General features: G+C 52.5%; 5 protein-coding genes across 5 annotated transcripts; 3 read left to right on the top strand and 2 right to left on the bottom strand.

The window, feature by feature from the left end:
• The first annotated feature begins 1988 nt into the window (after nt 1-1988).
• Nucleotides 1989-3268, top strand: JDV02_000060 (uncharacterized protein). Its single transcript, XM_047980827.1, has 6 exons — nt 1989-2098; nt 2155-2232; nt 2295-2378; nt 2517-2564; nt 2622-2648; nt 2709-3268. Exons 1-6 carry the CDS (start codon nt 2027-2029, stop codon nt 3129-3131), a joined length of 732 nt encoding a protein of 243 aa, XP_047836784.1. The 5' UTR covers nt 1989-2026; the 3' UTR covers nt 3132-3268.
• A 754-nt stretch (nt 3269-4022) lies between these two features.
• On the top strand, nt 4023-5425 carry JDV02_000061 (RING-type E3 ubiquitin transferase). Its single transcript, XM_047980828.1, has 3 exons — nt 4023-4352; nt 4444-4993; nt 5062-5425. Exons 1-3 carry the CDS (start codon nt 4264-4266, stop codon nt 5233-5235), a joined length of 813 nt encoding a protein of 270 aa, XP_047836785.1. The 5' UTR covers nt 4023-4263; the 3' UTR covers nt 5236-5425.
• On the bottom strand, nt 5418-6514 carry JDV02_000062 (uncharacterized protein; the record flags this gene model as incomplete). The annotated part of the gene is made up of 2 exons (XM_047980829.1): nt 5956-6514; nt 5418-5866 (listed from the first exon to the last, which is right to left on the bottom strand). The coding sequence occupies exons 1-2, from the start codon at nt 6350-6352 to the stop codon at nt 5418-5420; spliced, it is 846 nt and encodes a 281-aa protein (XP_047836786.1). The 5' UTR covers nt 6353-6514.
• A 1055-nt stretch (nt 6515-7569) lies between these two features.
• On the bottom strand, nt 7570-8593 carry JDV02_000063 (uncharacterized protein). Its single transcript, XM_047980830.1, has 4 exons — nt 8283-8593; nt 8098-8232; nt 7952-8038; nt 7570-7900 (listed from the first exon to the last, which is right to left on the bottom strand). Exons 1-4 carry the CDS (start codon nt 8524-8526, stop codon nt 7770-7772), a joined length of 597 nt encoding a protein of 198 aa, XP_047836787.1. The 5' UTR covers nt 8527-8593; the 3' UTR covers nt 7570-7769.
• Nucleotides 8594-9432: 839 nt separating this feature from the next.
• Nucleotides 9433-10440, top strand: JDV02_000064 (uncharacterized protein). Its single transcript, XM_047980831.1, has 4 exons — nt 9433-9652; nt 9713-9814; nt 9875-9961; nt 10012-10440. Exons 1-4 carry the CDS (start codon nt 9478-9480, stop codon nt 10125-10127), a joined length of 480 nt encoding a protein of 159 aa, XP_047836788.1. The 5' UTR covers nt 9433-9477; the 3' UTR covers nt 10128-10440.
• Nucleotides 10441-14169: the final 3729 nt, after the last annotated feature.

The following is a 14169-nucleotide window of genomic DNA, read 5'->3' on the forward strand; positions in this document are numbered from 1 at the left end:
CCTCCCGTGTTGTTCTAGAACAGCAGCCGCGATGTCCCCAACCTCCGCTCCACCCCCGCGATTAATCGCTTCTCCAGCCGGCCCAGCTGACCGGTCGTTGAGCTCATCAAGGTGTCCCAAGATGACTTCCTAATACGTAAGAACATTTGGTGGAGAACACACCGGACGCCAGCTCTCTTCCCTGTCGACACGTTGTACGGAAGGACATCATCATGGCAAGTAGCTCTTATCATGCAGTCGTGTCAACTTCCGGCAGAGATGATTGCCATCTGGCATCCGGCATCTTGCTCGTCATCTCGATATAGCAGCTCGTACGGTACGACGAAGTAATATGCTTGAGACTTCGCGGCGGCACAGCTGCCGAACGAGTAAGGCCTAAGCAAAAAGTACAATCAGATACCCACCTGGACAGCTCGACATGGGACATGTGTGAGCTCACAAATCGAAGAGGAGTCCAGGCTCGTCGCGAGCGCACTTCAGAAAACTTGCTCATCGATGTTGATACTCTCAGCTAAGCCGTAGACGCATCTTTCCAGTAACCTTCCAATTCATCAGCGCTCCCAGCCGACGCCCGCAGACCCCATCACAGAAGCGCCCTGGTGCCGCCATATGCATCGACAGGGCACCCTCGTGGCGTTGAGCCAAGGCTCTGGGCCGGTCTGTCTAGTCTAGCATTGTATTGCAAGCCCAGGGCGTGAGTGTCGAGTGTTGCCGGCCTTGAATCGCCTCCCCCATGGTTGACGGGATTTTCCACACGTGCTGACAATCCTATTGAAGAAACCACGTTGTCGACCGTAGCTCGTTTCTACAGTATACGCGGTGAACCGTCCGCGGCATCAAATCTCTTGGCTTCAGAAATTGGCTGGCATCTCACGACAACATTGTTGCGGACTGAGAGCATGACCCATGACGGCATGCTTCGCAACCATGGTGGTAAAACAATATATGCGTCTCTAGCGCCAATTTTGACCTTTGTGTCAGCTTGAAAGCTTCTGTCTCTCCAACTCGCTTCTTTGCCACGGAGTGAAAGACGTCAAATGACTCGCACTTGGGCCCCAGCCTTGATGAGCCCGGCCACTCCCTCCGTCGACGACAGAACCTCCCACTTTATCCAGTAGTGGCAACGCCCATGGTCCCAATTACTTGTCTCATGCCACTGTGCCTGGCTACCACATCATGCACGAACCAAGGTACGGGCCAAGCGACATCACTTTGATCTGCGGTCTTCTAGGGCACAGGCATGAAGCGCGGACCGGAATTCCATGATCCCGGGGGTGGCCCGGGACTTGGGGAGCATTGTCACCAGCAAGGATGTGACAAAGGAGCTGCTCCCTGAACTGCACCAAAGTACGTGCCCCCGGCGCTGCCTCGCGCGACCAGTCATCTTCGATCTCCACAGTATGGGCGGCCTTGTTCGTCACGAAACCATGAGGAGCTGTGCGGTCAGTCTCCGTGGCGATAGTAAGAAGGTCTAGCTTCCAAGGCATGGTCGGCTTGGTTCCGTGGGTATCATCTGATGGCTGCCTAAATGCCTCGTCGATTTCACAGGATGAGAGATGCAGGCTCCTATAGGACAAGCAGAACGAGACCATGTACTAGCATAAGTTCAGGCGAGTCTCCCCATGTCACCGTTTCAGATGATCACAAAGTACATGTAGGAGAAGACATCAGCATGAACCTTTATGTCTTTTATGCAGGTGCTATTGCTACTGTGAATTCTCGAGTAATGCACATGGATCGAAATGATCACTTTGCATGGCGAAGATCAACAGTAAAAGCCGACATACCGAGCTTGATATATTATCAGCGCTATTTAATTATATTAGATAGACGGGGACACATAAAGGTATGTGGCCTGATGTGGCCATCAAGGACGCCCTGCCACGGTTAGTAAAAGGTATTACCTTAGGATCAAGACTTATAAATACGGGTAGGATCCCCGGCCTGTAGATGGACTACACGAGCAACATCTGCTACAAACCAAATATCGATATCATCACGACTAAGAACATACTTTGACGCCATCATGTACACTCCACTGTTCGCTGTTGCTATGGCCATGGCTACCGCTGTAGCTGGCAAAGCGAACCTGCCACCGGTTCGTATCATGCCGGAGGAAGATTAGCAGACGGTCCTCGTTAACTTCCTGATTAGAACTCGAGCCAGGCCGGCCTACAGCATTTCATCAACACTTATCGTAGCGAGGGCAAGGGTGACGTCCTTTGCCGCACTGTGAGTAACTCACCACGAGAAGCGACCTACACGTAATGTCGCTGACTTGCAATCGAATGTAGGAGGTGCACAATGATGACAAGAATGATCGTGTTATTTGCCGTTTGGCGGAGCCCAAGTCTGATTGGCTTGACTGGGTGAGTGATGTGTCTTGAAGTTGCGACGAGTGCTAGAAAGCAATATCTGACACGACAATATTAGGCCAAAAAGGTACGCCCTATACCGTCTCTCGTTGGGGGTAGCCGAACGGCCGTACGGCACTTCTTTACTGACTACGATCATAGAACGGCTATACCACACTAGCAGACGCCTGCGGAAACCCCAAGGACGGTGTAAGTTGACTACTCACGTGCAATAAACTGCGTGGTAGAGGCTAATCGACTTTCTAGTGCAATACATGCCAGCAACGCGAAGAGGTTCGCAGGCAGCCGAAGACGAACCATATGTCCGTTCGTGTAAACTAACGAGGGGTACAGAACAAGATTACCTGCTATAAGAAGAAGTCTGCGGGCGGCCAGGCTGCCAAAGCCAAGTGCCCTGCCGTCCCGAAATCGGCTCAGAAGCCGGGCGACGCGTGGAAGAACTGCAAGGAGTGGGCGACCTGCAAGGGCGAGGTAGACCGCAACTCGGTGTTATGCTATGTGGCCATGGAGCGCTGCCAGGGAAACAACGGCGACCTGGATGGCTGCATCAAGAAGCAGATCGAACAGGTCGACTGCAAGATCGGCAGCTCGGTTCGCAACCCGGGCGACGCGTGGCAGACCTGCCAGAAGTGGGCGGCTTGCCGAATGGAGCCAGAGCAAGACATTCCATGCTATGCGGCGATGGAGCAGTGCCATGGAACGAACCCAGACAACATGGCTGGCTGCGTCGAAGGAAAGCTCAAGGGCCAGAACTAGATGCAAACTTGAGCGCTTCTTCGCCTCGAGGCGGCCGCTGTTGGTAGGGCCACGGGGTAACACTCCTCTAAGATTGAGCTCATGGGTATGGTACTTTACGAATTGATATGCGAGATGCCCATGCTCATTTCATAGCAATCCAAATGGTGTTTGCTCCTCCAGCATAAGTCTCCATCGCCATAATGGCTGCAGATGCCATTGTAGGCACGCGTGGATATGATTGCTGCTACAGCCGCAAGGACACCTTGGGCAGGCGTTAGATCGTGGATAACTCATGATGTGGCCCGGGGTTACCATGAGGTCTCGTCATGCCCACTCCGTAGGGGTATCGTACAAAGTCAGCACTCTGGCTGTGTCTAGTAGACCATACATGCGTCATCAACACAGTCAAAGCAGTACATGAATAAGTGAGTATGACGATTCAACACATGTCGCACGCTACAAGGAACCTCGTGTGCGCTTATCTGGGAACGCAGTGGTATATCGTCCCGCGGAGATGGCCGCGGTATAACTGCATTGGGTTGGTGTCACGCCTGCGCTGCGTTGCGCTGTGATTGAATGCCAGCACTGTTCCTCTGCGACTCGTGGAACGTTGGCAGGATGCCAATATTTGGCCTTCGGCTGCTCGCCCCCACAAGCCAACGTCTTTTCTCTTCTGGAATCTTCCGACGGCAGCGGGATGCATATAACCTCAGTACCTGATTAGTGGACCAGCCAGACCCCAGCCCGACGCTGGAGCTAAGCCTCGCACCCCGCCAAATACCCCTGGAGAAGCCCCCGACCTCAGTGGGAACAAGCGCCGAGCGCAGGCCCCCAAGCAGCTCCGCGGGGCGCGCTCCGACGTCAAACTCCGCCACTCCTCAACCTCCGTCGTTGGTCTCCTTCCCCCCCCCCCTCGGCCGCGCGCAACTGCACACCGCAAACCCATGCGGTGCTGTCATGGTGAAGCACTCGCCATGCTGCGATATGGTTGACTGATCCTCGCGCTCCCTGGCAACAGTAGATCTCGGCCCAGTTTCCTTGGCCGCCAACAACGACGGGCGTCTGCAAAGAGCGGCGAGAAAACGCTCCCCCGCTTGCATCGGCGCCGCTCCCGCTTATCTGTCCCCACGGGTTGACAAAATCGCCCAGCATGTCTCGGTCACTTTCTCTCAAGGAGGAGGGCAACCGCCTTTTCCAGACAGGCGATTATGCCGGCGCCGAGAGCCTCTACTCCCGCGCGTGAGTTGCTCTTTCACCCGCATCGCCCACGATGCGGGATACCAGGAGGCCCCCCCTATGACTGACCTGCGTCTCATATTACCCCCCACAGCATACTAGTTGACCCCAAGAATCCCGCCCTCTTCACCAACCGTGCCATGGCACGCCTCAAGCTCAGCCATTGGGACTCAGTCATCTCCGACTGCATCACCTGCCTGGCCCTCGCGCCCGCCAACATGAAGGCCAACTACTACCTCGCCCAGGCCCAGCTCGCCCTCCGCGACTACGATGCCGCCCTCGAGTCCGCCAACAAGGCCCACGAGCTCTGCGCCGCCACAAACGACCGCTCCCTCGCCGCCGTCACGGCCCTCGTCCTGCGAGCCAAGAAGGAGCGCTGGGAGAGCCGGGAGAAGCACCGCGCCAGGGAGGCCGTCGATCTCGAGCGCGAGCTGTGCGACCTGCTCCAGTCGAGGCGCGACCAGCTCCTCGCCTCCGAGACCGACGACGCGGAGAAGGACTTTATTCGCGACGAGGCGGACGCAAAGGCGTCGCTGCTCAGGGACATGTTCGAACGCGCCCGCGCGCAGGCCGGGGTGCGTCGCGAGGTGCCCGAGTGGGCCATCGACGATATATCGTTTGGCATCATGGTTGATCCCGTCATCGTAAGCCGTCCACTGGGTACCGCGCGCCGGGGCACGGGACTATGCGGCTGACCATTTAATTTTTGCAGACGAAGACGGGCAAGTCGTACGAGCGCGCCTCCATCATGGAGCACCTGCGCCGACACCCCAGCGACCCCTTGACCCGCGAGCCGTTGCAGCCCTCCGAGCTGCGACCCAACCTCGGCCTGCGGCAGGCGTGCGATGAATTCCTCGAGCACAACGGCTGGGCCGTTGATTATTAGCCAGCGGCCGCCGCGGAGCCTATTCACAGTCATTTCTTGCGGATGGATATATTTGCGTCTTGGTACATGAAGCGTTGAATGGCGTTTTGGGTCGGGACACGTAGCGTTAACCTCAACACCAAAGTCTAGGCATGATGATATTTATAGCGTTTCCATGTATACTCAACGTACTCCATAGCAACTCAATTGCTCGACCCGTTCGTGAAAGGCTGAGCGCTCAGACGGCCCATGCTTGCCAGTGCTTCATCCACGATGTCGTGAGTCTCTGGGCGTTGGCAATGCTCCTTCACACGACGAAGACCTTCCACCCACGAGTCCCACATCTCCTTGGTCAGCACCACGCCCGGTTCGCCGTCCCGCCTCCCAAAGACACGCCCATACTGGATATTGGCCCACAGCCTCTTCGACCCGTAAATGAGCCACATACACGCCGTCCGCACTGCCGCGTCCGTAGAATCCTGTTGATCGAACGCCTCCTTGAACGCACGCAGCGACCAAAATGTAAAGTCCAGCTCGGGCACCGTTGTTTCCGCGTAGTCCACGTCGGCAGCAGTGCTGAGTTGTGCCAAGAGTGCTATCATGTTTTCGTAACGACGTGTCTCCTCGGAGGGTGTGCTCGCCGTCGTAACATCTGCAGAGTGTTAGCTACCCACCTTCAGGCCTACAAATTTGCGATGAGCTCTATCTACATCGACATCAAGCAGCATCCCTGTGGCTTACCAAAGGCGTTCCATTCGTCCGCGGCGGTATATCCCAGCGCAGGCAGCTCTGTCCAGAGGAGATACCCCTCACTGCTCATCTGTCCGCCGTCTCTTTGGTCATAAAGCTTTACTTTCTGCAGTTCAGTAACAAAGCTGACGAGCTTGTGCTGTGCCTGAGGCGCCGTGCGCTTCGCAATCTCAAGTAGAGCGCAGCACGTGTTGTAAGGGAGAGCACCGAACGGGGTCTCTTCGTTGGAGGGGCTTCTTGCGGCCGACGTGAGATGGGAAAACTGCTCAAGCACGTCGGTGACGGATGCTGTGGGCTCTCTAACGAGGGTACTAAGTAGCTGGAACGTGGCAGTAGACTCCATCTCGATGATGTAGCGCGGGAGCACAAATGTTGATTCGCCGTCCATGACCTGTGTAAGCTATGGGTGGCGACGTGCGACTCGATTGACGCGAAACCGACCGGAGATGGAGAGACTGGTGTCCGCCTACAGTTTTCCAAGCCCCTTTTCAGGTGCGCGTGAGCTTCCTTTTCGGCGCTCCTCGACGTTGAGTGCTCGACTTCCGTGACGGGATACGATTGAGATGACCATCAGTCACAGCGCTAGGCGACTGAAGTAATACGGTCAGCGAACTCGGCATCTGGCTACGGTGGAGCATATTGGTCGCGCCTCCGTCTCACCTCAATGACATCACGGTACATGCGCAGTGTGCCTTGCCGCGCGTACTCGGCTGAGACCTTCTCCCTCGACATGACTTTGCGAGCCGTCAAACACACGAAAAAAGCTCCGTGGGCGCCCCTTCTAGGTCGCGTATCAGCTAGCCGGGGGTTGGCTCATTGGCCAACGTTGATCTAGCATCTTCCCATGGAGTCACCTTCCACTGGTCCATTGCTAAGGATGGCAAGACTCTCGCAGATACCGTCCACGAGCCGAACCGCGAAACCGGGCCGCGTTGTACAGGATCATTGACAGTACAAGTACATCTATCTAGGTCGTGAATCGCGCCATAAGTGAGCCCGCGCCGCATGTTGCCGATCCTAACGACACCTCAGTCCTAGTAATGTGGGCGGAGGAATACAGCCACGTGAGAAGTTTGTTGCAAAAGACTGTGGAGAAAGCTTCAGATCATGACAGTTGGACTACACTCTCTAAAGTTGCATGTGGCGAGCTTGTTACCACGCGGCACCCAGACTTCGACCCTGGTAGCAACGGGCACAGAAGTCTAAGTAAGATTATCACCGTCTTCCCAATATTTGAAGTCGGCCGCCGTACCCATGGGAATGGAAGACAATCGGATATCTATGTGTGGGTTAAGAAGTGGTCTTGATAAGGAAGCACCAAGACTTTCGGAGCGAGACGCACTTATTTTGCCTCGACCGATGCAGAAACTTTTGAAGGGGCTCATAGCCGCACTGTTAAGTCTGCTTTTGCTATCTTCAAGGATTTGAAAGGAAGAAGCCTGAAACCGTGACGACATGATGGAAAGATATTCACCTGAATTCTAGGACCTGCACTTGATGGAGTTTGCCACGAGCACATTCCCGCCTACGTTCGTCTCCGGGTGCAAGTTGCGTGGGACTGAGTATATGGGTATCTCGGCGTGGTACAGCGGGGCCAAGTAGGCCTCCAAAATTAGGTACATTCTTCAAGATAGTTACTATTAAACTCAACTTCTCCAGGAACCCGGTGGTCCGTGATATGCAAGCATCTAATTCGTGCAGGAGTGTGTGATCTTCGCTTTGCGACCTAGCTTCTTTGCTGGCAACCTTGTCTCTACACCAAACATATCTGTCGCTGAACGGCATTTCCACTTCTCTACGTTGCATCACTTGGCCATCCAGACGGCATCTGCGTCATCTGCTACTGCTTGCGGAAAGGGGTGGGTGTCCAGCCAGTTCTCCACCGTCTCCCTCCGGGCATACGATTTGTAGAACTCGTCCAACGAGCGATTCAAATCTAGACAGAATTAGCATAATGCTTAGCTTCGAGGAATGTAATAGAACGCACCTTCCAGCAACATGCCATGTGACGGCTGAAGAGAAAATCTGGAAAGATACTCGTTGATGAGAATGAGATGGCCGGGAATAGGTGTCCCTGTATGACTTGCGTTAGTTGTTTAGACGTTGATAGTGTCGCGGAGAATTTATCTGTACCCTTAGGAATAGTGCAGATAAATGGACTTTCAATTTGTTTGCCTTCATCCTGACGATCGAGGACGTCATCGAAGTACTGGCGTACGAGCTCCTGCATCATGAAAGTATTCGGAAACAAGATTGCGCCGTTCGAAGCTATCACAACCACTTTAGCCCTGTCTGACAGAAGCCTTCAATCTACGTACCCGACGTTTTGCTAACAGCTGGATATACGAGGCCGTCACTCTGTACAATCACCCCTTCGTCATACATATCGTCCGGCCGGCTGTCAATCTCTTGGTGGTTAAATAAGGCAGAGGTGCGGCGCGGGCAATAGTAGTGTAAGGTGGCGGGGAACGAGGAGTATATCGCTTTCACCGAGTACTGCCGTCGAAGCAAAGTGTGCGGCTGTCGTAGGCTGCGGGCAAAGCCGTAGACGCGTCCAATCATGGCGAAATGTCAACCGTTCCCTAGCACAGGTCTAATCATTGCGTAGATAGAACAAGGGAGGTTCAATGTTGGGCCACATGTGTTATGAGAGGTGTCGCTCGGCAATAATTTTTGCCGTTTTACGCTTCGTTGTTATTGGGCAAATCAGAGCTTGGGTTCTGACTAACCCACCAGCCTCCTTTCGGGCCACAGAGCAGAAAGATCGCTGTCGTCCAGGAAGCTAGCAGGCTAATAATCGCGACAAGCAAGACAACGATAGTGGCAGGAATAATCTGTAGATATAGACCACACCTTAGGGCTCTTATATGTCCTGTTTATTTTGTTCTTGTTGTGTCCAATTATGACTGTACGAAGTATGCACGTTATTTGTCATCACCCTTTAAGTGCTTTTAGTAGCGCAGAAAGTGCCTACCTAGGCATTCGCCAATGCATCGATTCGCCAATGCATCGGGTACTGCAAACCACTTCTATGCATGCTCAGTAGCCAAGGCCACTCTTTAGTTGGGGCTTCCCCAACCAGTCCTTGATATGCGAGGTCTTATGGAACGCTATGAGGAGACGTTGGGTGAATTAGGGCCAATGGGGCGATCCAGTTTGGAGAAAGGTAGACGCCTGAAGGCTGTCGACTTGGCCAGCGCTAGCTACGACGATGCTGATTCTATATACTACGGAGTACGCAATTTTTTGGACCAAAAGGAGGCCAGCGACAATTATGCAGGTTGGTCAGATTGTTGTTGGTTCTTGCCATCCCAGCCTTCCCGTAAGCCACGGAGTACCGGCGCTGGAGAAAGTTCAATTCCGAGGACGCTCACTTGCCAGGCACCATTGCTATTGCCTGAGGCAATGCAAAAAAAAGGAAGTCATAACATTGTGACTGGAATTTCCATTCGAACCTGGATGATAGATAACTAAACTCCTTTTCTCTCACGACCAAACCAGCCTGGGTCCGACATGACGCTCTCCAATCTAATTGGGGTATTCAGGAAGTTCCCCAAAGAACTTTTCCGAGTCAACAATGGCCCTTTCGTTAAGTTGCGAGTCTGGTCACCTCAGCGACATACCTATGACATCTTCATTGAGCAAGGACTCGTCGTACCAAAGGCCCTTGACCCATCAAGCTATGTCAGTCAGTAACCGTGGTCAAGAATTGATCCCCTTGAAAATGCTGGACTAAGCCGCACTCTAGCCCCCAACGGCGCATCGATGCGACCCAATTCACCGTACCAACAATCTCTGGTATCCTGGCGGTTCCGAGGGGATAACACCATCGTATATGCAGTTCCCGAAGGTAAGCTGATCAGATAATTCACCGTCGCGAACATGTAACATGCTAACAGCCAGGATGAAGGAACTAGGCTTCCTGACCACCTTCTCCTAGTCCATGAGCGGTCAGACCACTACTCCTTGCAACCTACAACGCCAATGACTGTTGACGGCAAGTGTCCTTCAGTTGAAGATCTGGTTTAAGTCTGACACGCTGTTTAGATCTGAATGCAAGAATAACAGAGTTCTTTCGGGCTAATGCTGAAGCATTCACGAGGGAGCAGTGGCTCAAAGCATACCCAAAAGCTACCGAAAGTTCCCAAATGCATCGACCATGATGCTGGGGGCTTGGTTCACAGCTTGCGATACAGGTTAAAACGCCAGAACAGCTATTTATTGAAGCAAAATTTCTTCTCTACGGAGTCTGGTAATATGAGACGAGTCTTGCTGCAGGCCATCTATGTGTTTCCTCGCCTTGCCTATCATCTGTATGAGTCGGTATTGAACGGATATATATTAATGTGCGGCTGAGCTAGACACGGCATGGCGAGACACGGCAGAGTAGGACATGGCAGAGTAGGACGCGGCACAGCGAGACAACTTCCTACGGTCGGCCGGGACCTCACTATCGGATACGTTCCGATAATAGGGGTAGACGAGGAGTCGACAAAGATAGCTAATATCATTGATATGTCCGTGCCGTAGATCTCGAGGGAGCTGCTGTCATATATGACGACGACGTCGCGTTGGAACCTGCGATCATTATTACTTCAGGATGGCAGTGTTTACAGTCACGCGTTTCTATATTTTCCCACCTCTAAGGTCTTCCAAGCCCGGGCTACAGTGTCACACTTTCCCCTGCCGGGCTGCGGGCTACGAGCTGCAGCAGTAATTAAAGCCACCGCGGGCCACCGGGCTGTCAGGCTGCAGCAATAATTGAAGGCCTCCGGGCTGCGCGCAGTTAAAGCTATCGCAGTCTAAAGCAGGCTAGCTAGCTACGTGCGACTGCATATGAAATGGCACTATAGTCCGTTGTAAGGTTTAGGGTTATAAATAGTGAGATTCTTACTTTAAAATGGCCTCGGACGATTTACTTGATATGTCAATATTATATACTCGTTGTTACGCTAGACTAATGTTCTTAGCTGCTCCTAAAGCTCGTATAGATTGCAGCAAGAGTAACAGGCTCAGACTCTAACACGGAATCCTCCGAATCCATGCGTAACTCCGCGTCAGCAGGCATCACGCATTCGGGCAATGCGCTGATTTCCTCCCTATATTTATCAAGCGCAGTAAGTGAACCCGAGTAGAGGACGGCGATATCTAGAAAAATAGAAGCTGGCTACGTTCAGTGGCTCCCTGAATCGCCCCGGACAGCCATGCCTCTGCAAGAGTGCATAGGAAGCCGCATTCCCTAAGACTGTAAGCAATAGAGCTTTAAGAAACCGCGAGAGGTCGGTTTTTATACTCACTAGTAGCTATACTCTACGCGCTCAAAATATAGAAGTTGCTATAGATAGACAACGGCACTGACTAACCACTTGCCAATAGTTTTAAATCTAGCGCGATAGCACGGGCTTGACCCGTCCGCGTATTTTTGACCAAGCGGCAAAAGGTTGGCCACAATAGCGGCGTATAGCCCAACCAAGCAGCCTTCACGTTTTTAAGTCTCAAACGCTGCGTATATGTTTAGCGCGTAACGGAAAAGCTAGACCTCATAAGCGCAAGGCACGGATACCCCATGCATCCTCCTAATCCTCTCTACCAACTCGACCTAATGCCAAATACACTCGATTGCCCCGGCCCTATCGCAGCCCTGCGTGCACGTATTGGACTGAAGCTTGCTATACCATTGCTATAGCCCATCGCCCGGAGTCCGGATCCTATAGAGAGTTTACATTCAGCTCTTACGTTTCGTGAGACTGGGATGTATGGACAAGACTCACATGACCATTAAATAATGACTCCAAAAAAGGTCTAGCCATTTAAGCGCGTCACCTGCATGGACTGCAGACAAGAGGGCGCGCTTGAGATGATGAGCTGCTATGTCGCAGGCCTTTACGAATTCGACGTCCAGTCCTAGGTACAAGAAATACGCCGACCGAAGGAGCGAGAGCTGAGCCTCGAATAGGCCGTCCGCCGTAGCTCTATCAACGTTTTTGTTGAGTATGATGTCTTCGTGCTCGAGATTGTGAAGCGGGATGAGGTCTGCCAGCATTGGCGCCGGGCTGGCAGGTCCAGATATCGCCCATGCCAGGCGATCAATGCAATAGGCTAGTACCTCGTCTTCTTTATCGGTATGGCGGCTCGGTAAACCAGCTGACTTAACATTTGCCGAAACCCGGCACGTAGAAACGGCATCATAGATAAAGGGTAAAATAAACATCTTTAGTTGGGCTTTCAGTATGACAGATAGACCCTGCCGGCTGAAAGTAGCCTATGTAATCTCACTGCTTGGCATTCGCGTAAACTTATTAGCTGCGTTGCCTTGTCAGCTACGACGACGACCAACCCCTTTTCCAGATTTTGGTGGCTGCCACTTGGTCGTATTGGCCGCCACGGTCTATCTTGGTCTTCCCATATAAACCCCGTCCCCGAGGAATGAGGTCCTCGGTAGGTGAGAAAGACACGCCTGAGATGAGTCAAGTCAGGCCACTTCTTCCCCTCGCCTTATAGAATTCGATATAGATATCGTTTTGATCATCGTCCTGAATCATATATACTGAGGGGATCAAAGCGGTGAACGGACGAAATTACTGGACGGAAGCAGACCTGTCGTATGTTCACTTAGCCACGGGAGTGCTCAGTGGCAGCCCCTGACCCGTGCATAAGATTCTGTCTCGCAATCGTAGTACTCCCACCAGGATCATGTATACATATGGTGAGATGTAAATGCTGAGTCGCTAGTGAACTTGGACCACTACTAGCACCACTTCCTGCCGGCGGCGTGGGAACCCTCGGGGTCACTTGGCGGCGGATGCTTTAAATCCACGTCTATAGAACCTAAGAAGGCCTCTGTGATGAGCCAGTATATCGAGAGCCGTCAAAAAGAGATAAACCCAAGCGGAGGCCTTTGACAAGTATGTGGTGGCTTGCCAGGGCCTTCGTTGCCTCGTATAGTGTGACACATATAGTGCACATACAAAGGATCCCGATACGGTTAGATAGAGCTTAGAGGAGAAAAGCGTTCCTAGTTTACTTGGTCTCTTTTTGACAAAATACTACATCGTCCGCGTGTACTCAGTCGCACGGCCGGGACAGAAGAAACTCCAATTTCGTGGTTCGTTTTTTTTTTCAGGCCAGCAGGAAGCCAAGACATACAACGGCCTATCTTAGACCGACCCAACGGTCATATTTACGAACGGCGACTAACTATACATAGGATGTCTAGCTTACACCTACCAATAAGCGTACACAGGTGCCGTTTCTACAGGGCGTCACCTCGCGCCTGACGCTTTAGTCCATTATCTTAGCCAGTATGCGCCCGCAGACCATACGTTTAAAGTCAATATAGCTAAGCGTATAGGAGTCAGCCAACGATTAATCGTAATGCTCGATAAAGACTCGGGCTAAGGGCAGATAACGTCGTTACTTTACAATAGTAGAACACGGGTCGTAGTATCCCAACGGCAGCTCATGTGGCTGTCTAAGACAAGTAAGTCGGCGCATGTCCTTGCCCTGCGCTGTATTGTTCGGGGCTCCCTACGCCGGATGATATAAACACATTTTGGCCCTGCTTGGAAAGACTGTCTGGCTATCCAAATATCGACTGAACTACCGCAACATCAGCCCCTCCTACGCAAGCCCATTTGATGCCGAGAGCTCACCCTTTGCACCTAATGGGGCTCGGTCGTCGGCGTCCATGCGGCCAACAGCTTCCACGCCTAAGACTCCGAGCTACGGCCGTTTCTCGAGGCGATCAGTTGGCTTAAATAACTCGCGCATGTCAGAGAAACTCAGTATAGGAGCGCCTTCAGATTCGCGAGATGGCATTGACGTGATGGGTTGAAGTCGCTATTGGGCCATGTCCATGTCTTGTCACTGCCAAGAAGCCAGATCCGGGTGTGAGAGATATACTATCTGCGGCAGATTTGCATTTAGGCGTCGTCGAAGCATGACGGTTCCTTTTCGTTCTATGGATGCTATTAGTAGATAAGCCTTTATTTTTTTATTTATTTTTTTCAGTCGAATCAGAATATCTATCGATTCCGAGTTTGCAGCCGCAATTGATGAATGGCTTTCCTCAGTGTGTATGCTGTACCCTAGTCTACAATATGAGCGCCAAATCTCGCTCCACCTTTTAGTCCATGTCCGAACTGTTGCAGCCAGCCCTGCCTGGGCTATTGACCAACAGCTGATAAGTGATTAAGCAGGCCATCG

The sequence above is a fragment of the Purpureocillium takamizusanense genome, chromosome 1 (genome assembly GCF_022605165.1).
Source record: "Purpureocillium takamizusanense chromosome 1, complete sequence".
Classification (NCBI taxonomy): Eukaryota; Fungi; Ascomycota; class Sordariomycetes; order Hypocreales; family Ophiocordycipitaceae; genus Purpureocillium; species Purpureocillium takamizusanense.

Coding starts and splice junctions, on each gene's coding strand:
- JDV02_000060 (XM_047980827.1), top strand. CDS start 2,027: ATGTACACTCCACTGTTCGCTGTTGCTATGGCCATGGCTACCGCTGTA. Junction 2,099..2,154: donor GCAAAGCGAACCTGCCACCG/GTTCGTATCATG, acceptor CTTCCTGATTAG/AACTCGAGCCAGGCCGGCCT. Junction 2,565..2,621: donor GCGGAAACCCCAAGGACGGT/GTAAGTTGACTA, acceptor TCGACTTTCTAG/TGCAATACATGCCAGCAACG.
- JDV02_000061 (XM_047980828.1), top strand. CDS start 4,264: ATGTCTCGGTCACTTTCTCTCAAGGAGGAGGGCAACCGCCTTTTCCAG. Junction 4,353..4,443: donor GAGAGCCTCTACTCCCGCGC/GTGAGTTGCTCT, acceptor TACCCCCCACAG/CATACTAGTTGACCCCAAGA. Junction 4,994..5,061: donor TCATGGTTGATCCCGTCATC/GTAAGCCGTCCA, acceptor TAATTTTTGCAG/ACGAAGACGGGCAAGTCGTA.
- JDV02_000063 (XM_047980830.1), bottom strand. CDS start 8,526: ATGATTGGACGCGTCTACGGCTTTGCCCGCAGCCTACGACAGCCGCAC. Junction 8,233..8,282: donor AGCTGTTAGCAAAACGTCGG/GTACGTAGATTG, acceptor TGGTTGTGATAG/CTTCGAACGGCGCAATCTTG. Junction 7,901..7,951: donor ACATGGCATGTTGCTGGAAG/GTGCGTTCTATT, acceptor AATTCTGTCTAG/ATTTGAATCGCTCGTTGGAC.
- JDV02_000064 (XM_047980831.1), top strand. CDS start 9,478: ATGACGCTCTCCAATCTAATTGGGGTATTCAGGAAGTTCCCCAAAGAA. Junction 9,653..9,712: donor TGACCCATCAAGCTATGTCA/GTCAGTAACCGT, acceptor GCCGCACTCTAG/CCCCCAACGGCGCATCGATG. Junction 9,815..9,874: donor CGTATATGCAGTTCCCGAAG/GTAAGCTGATCA, acceptor GCCAGGATGAAG/GAACTAGGCTTCCTGACCAC.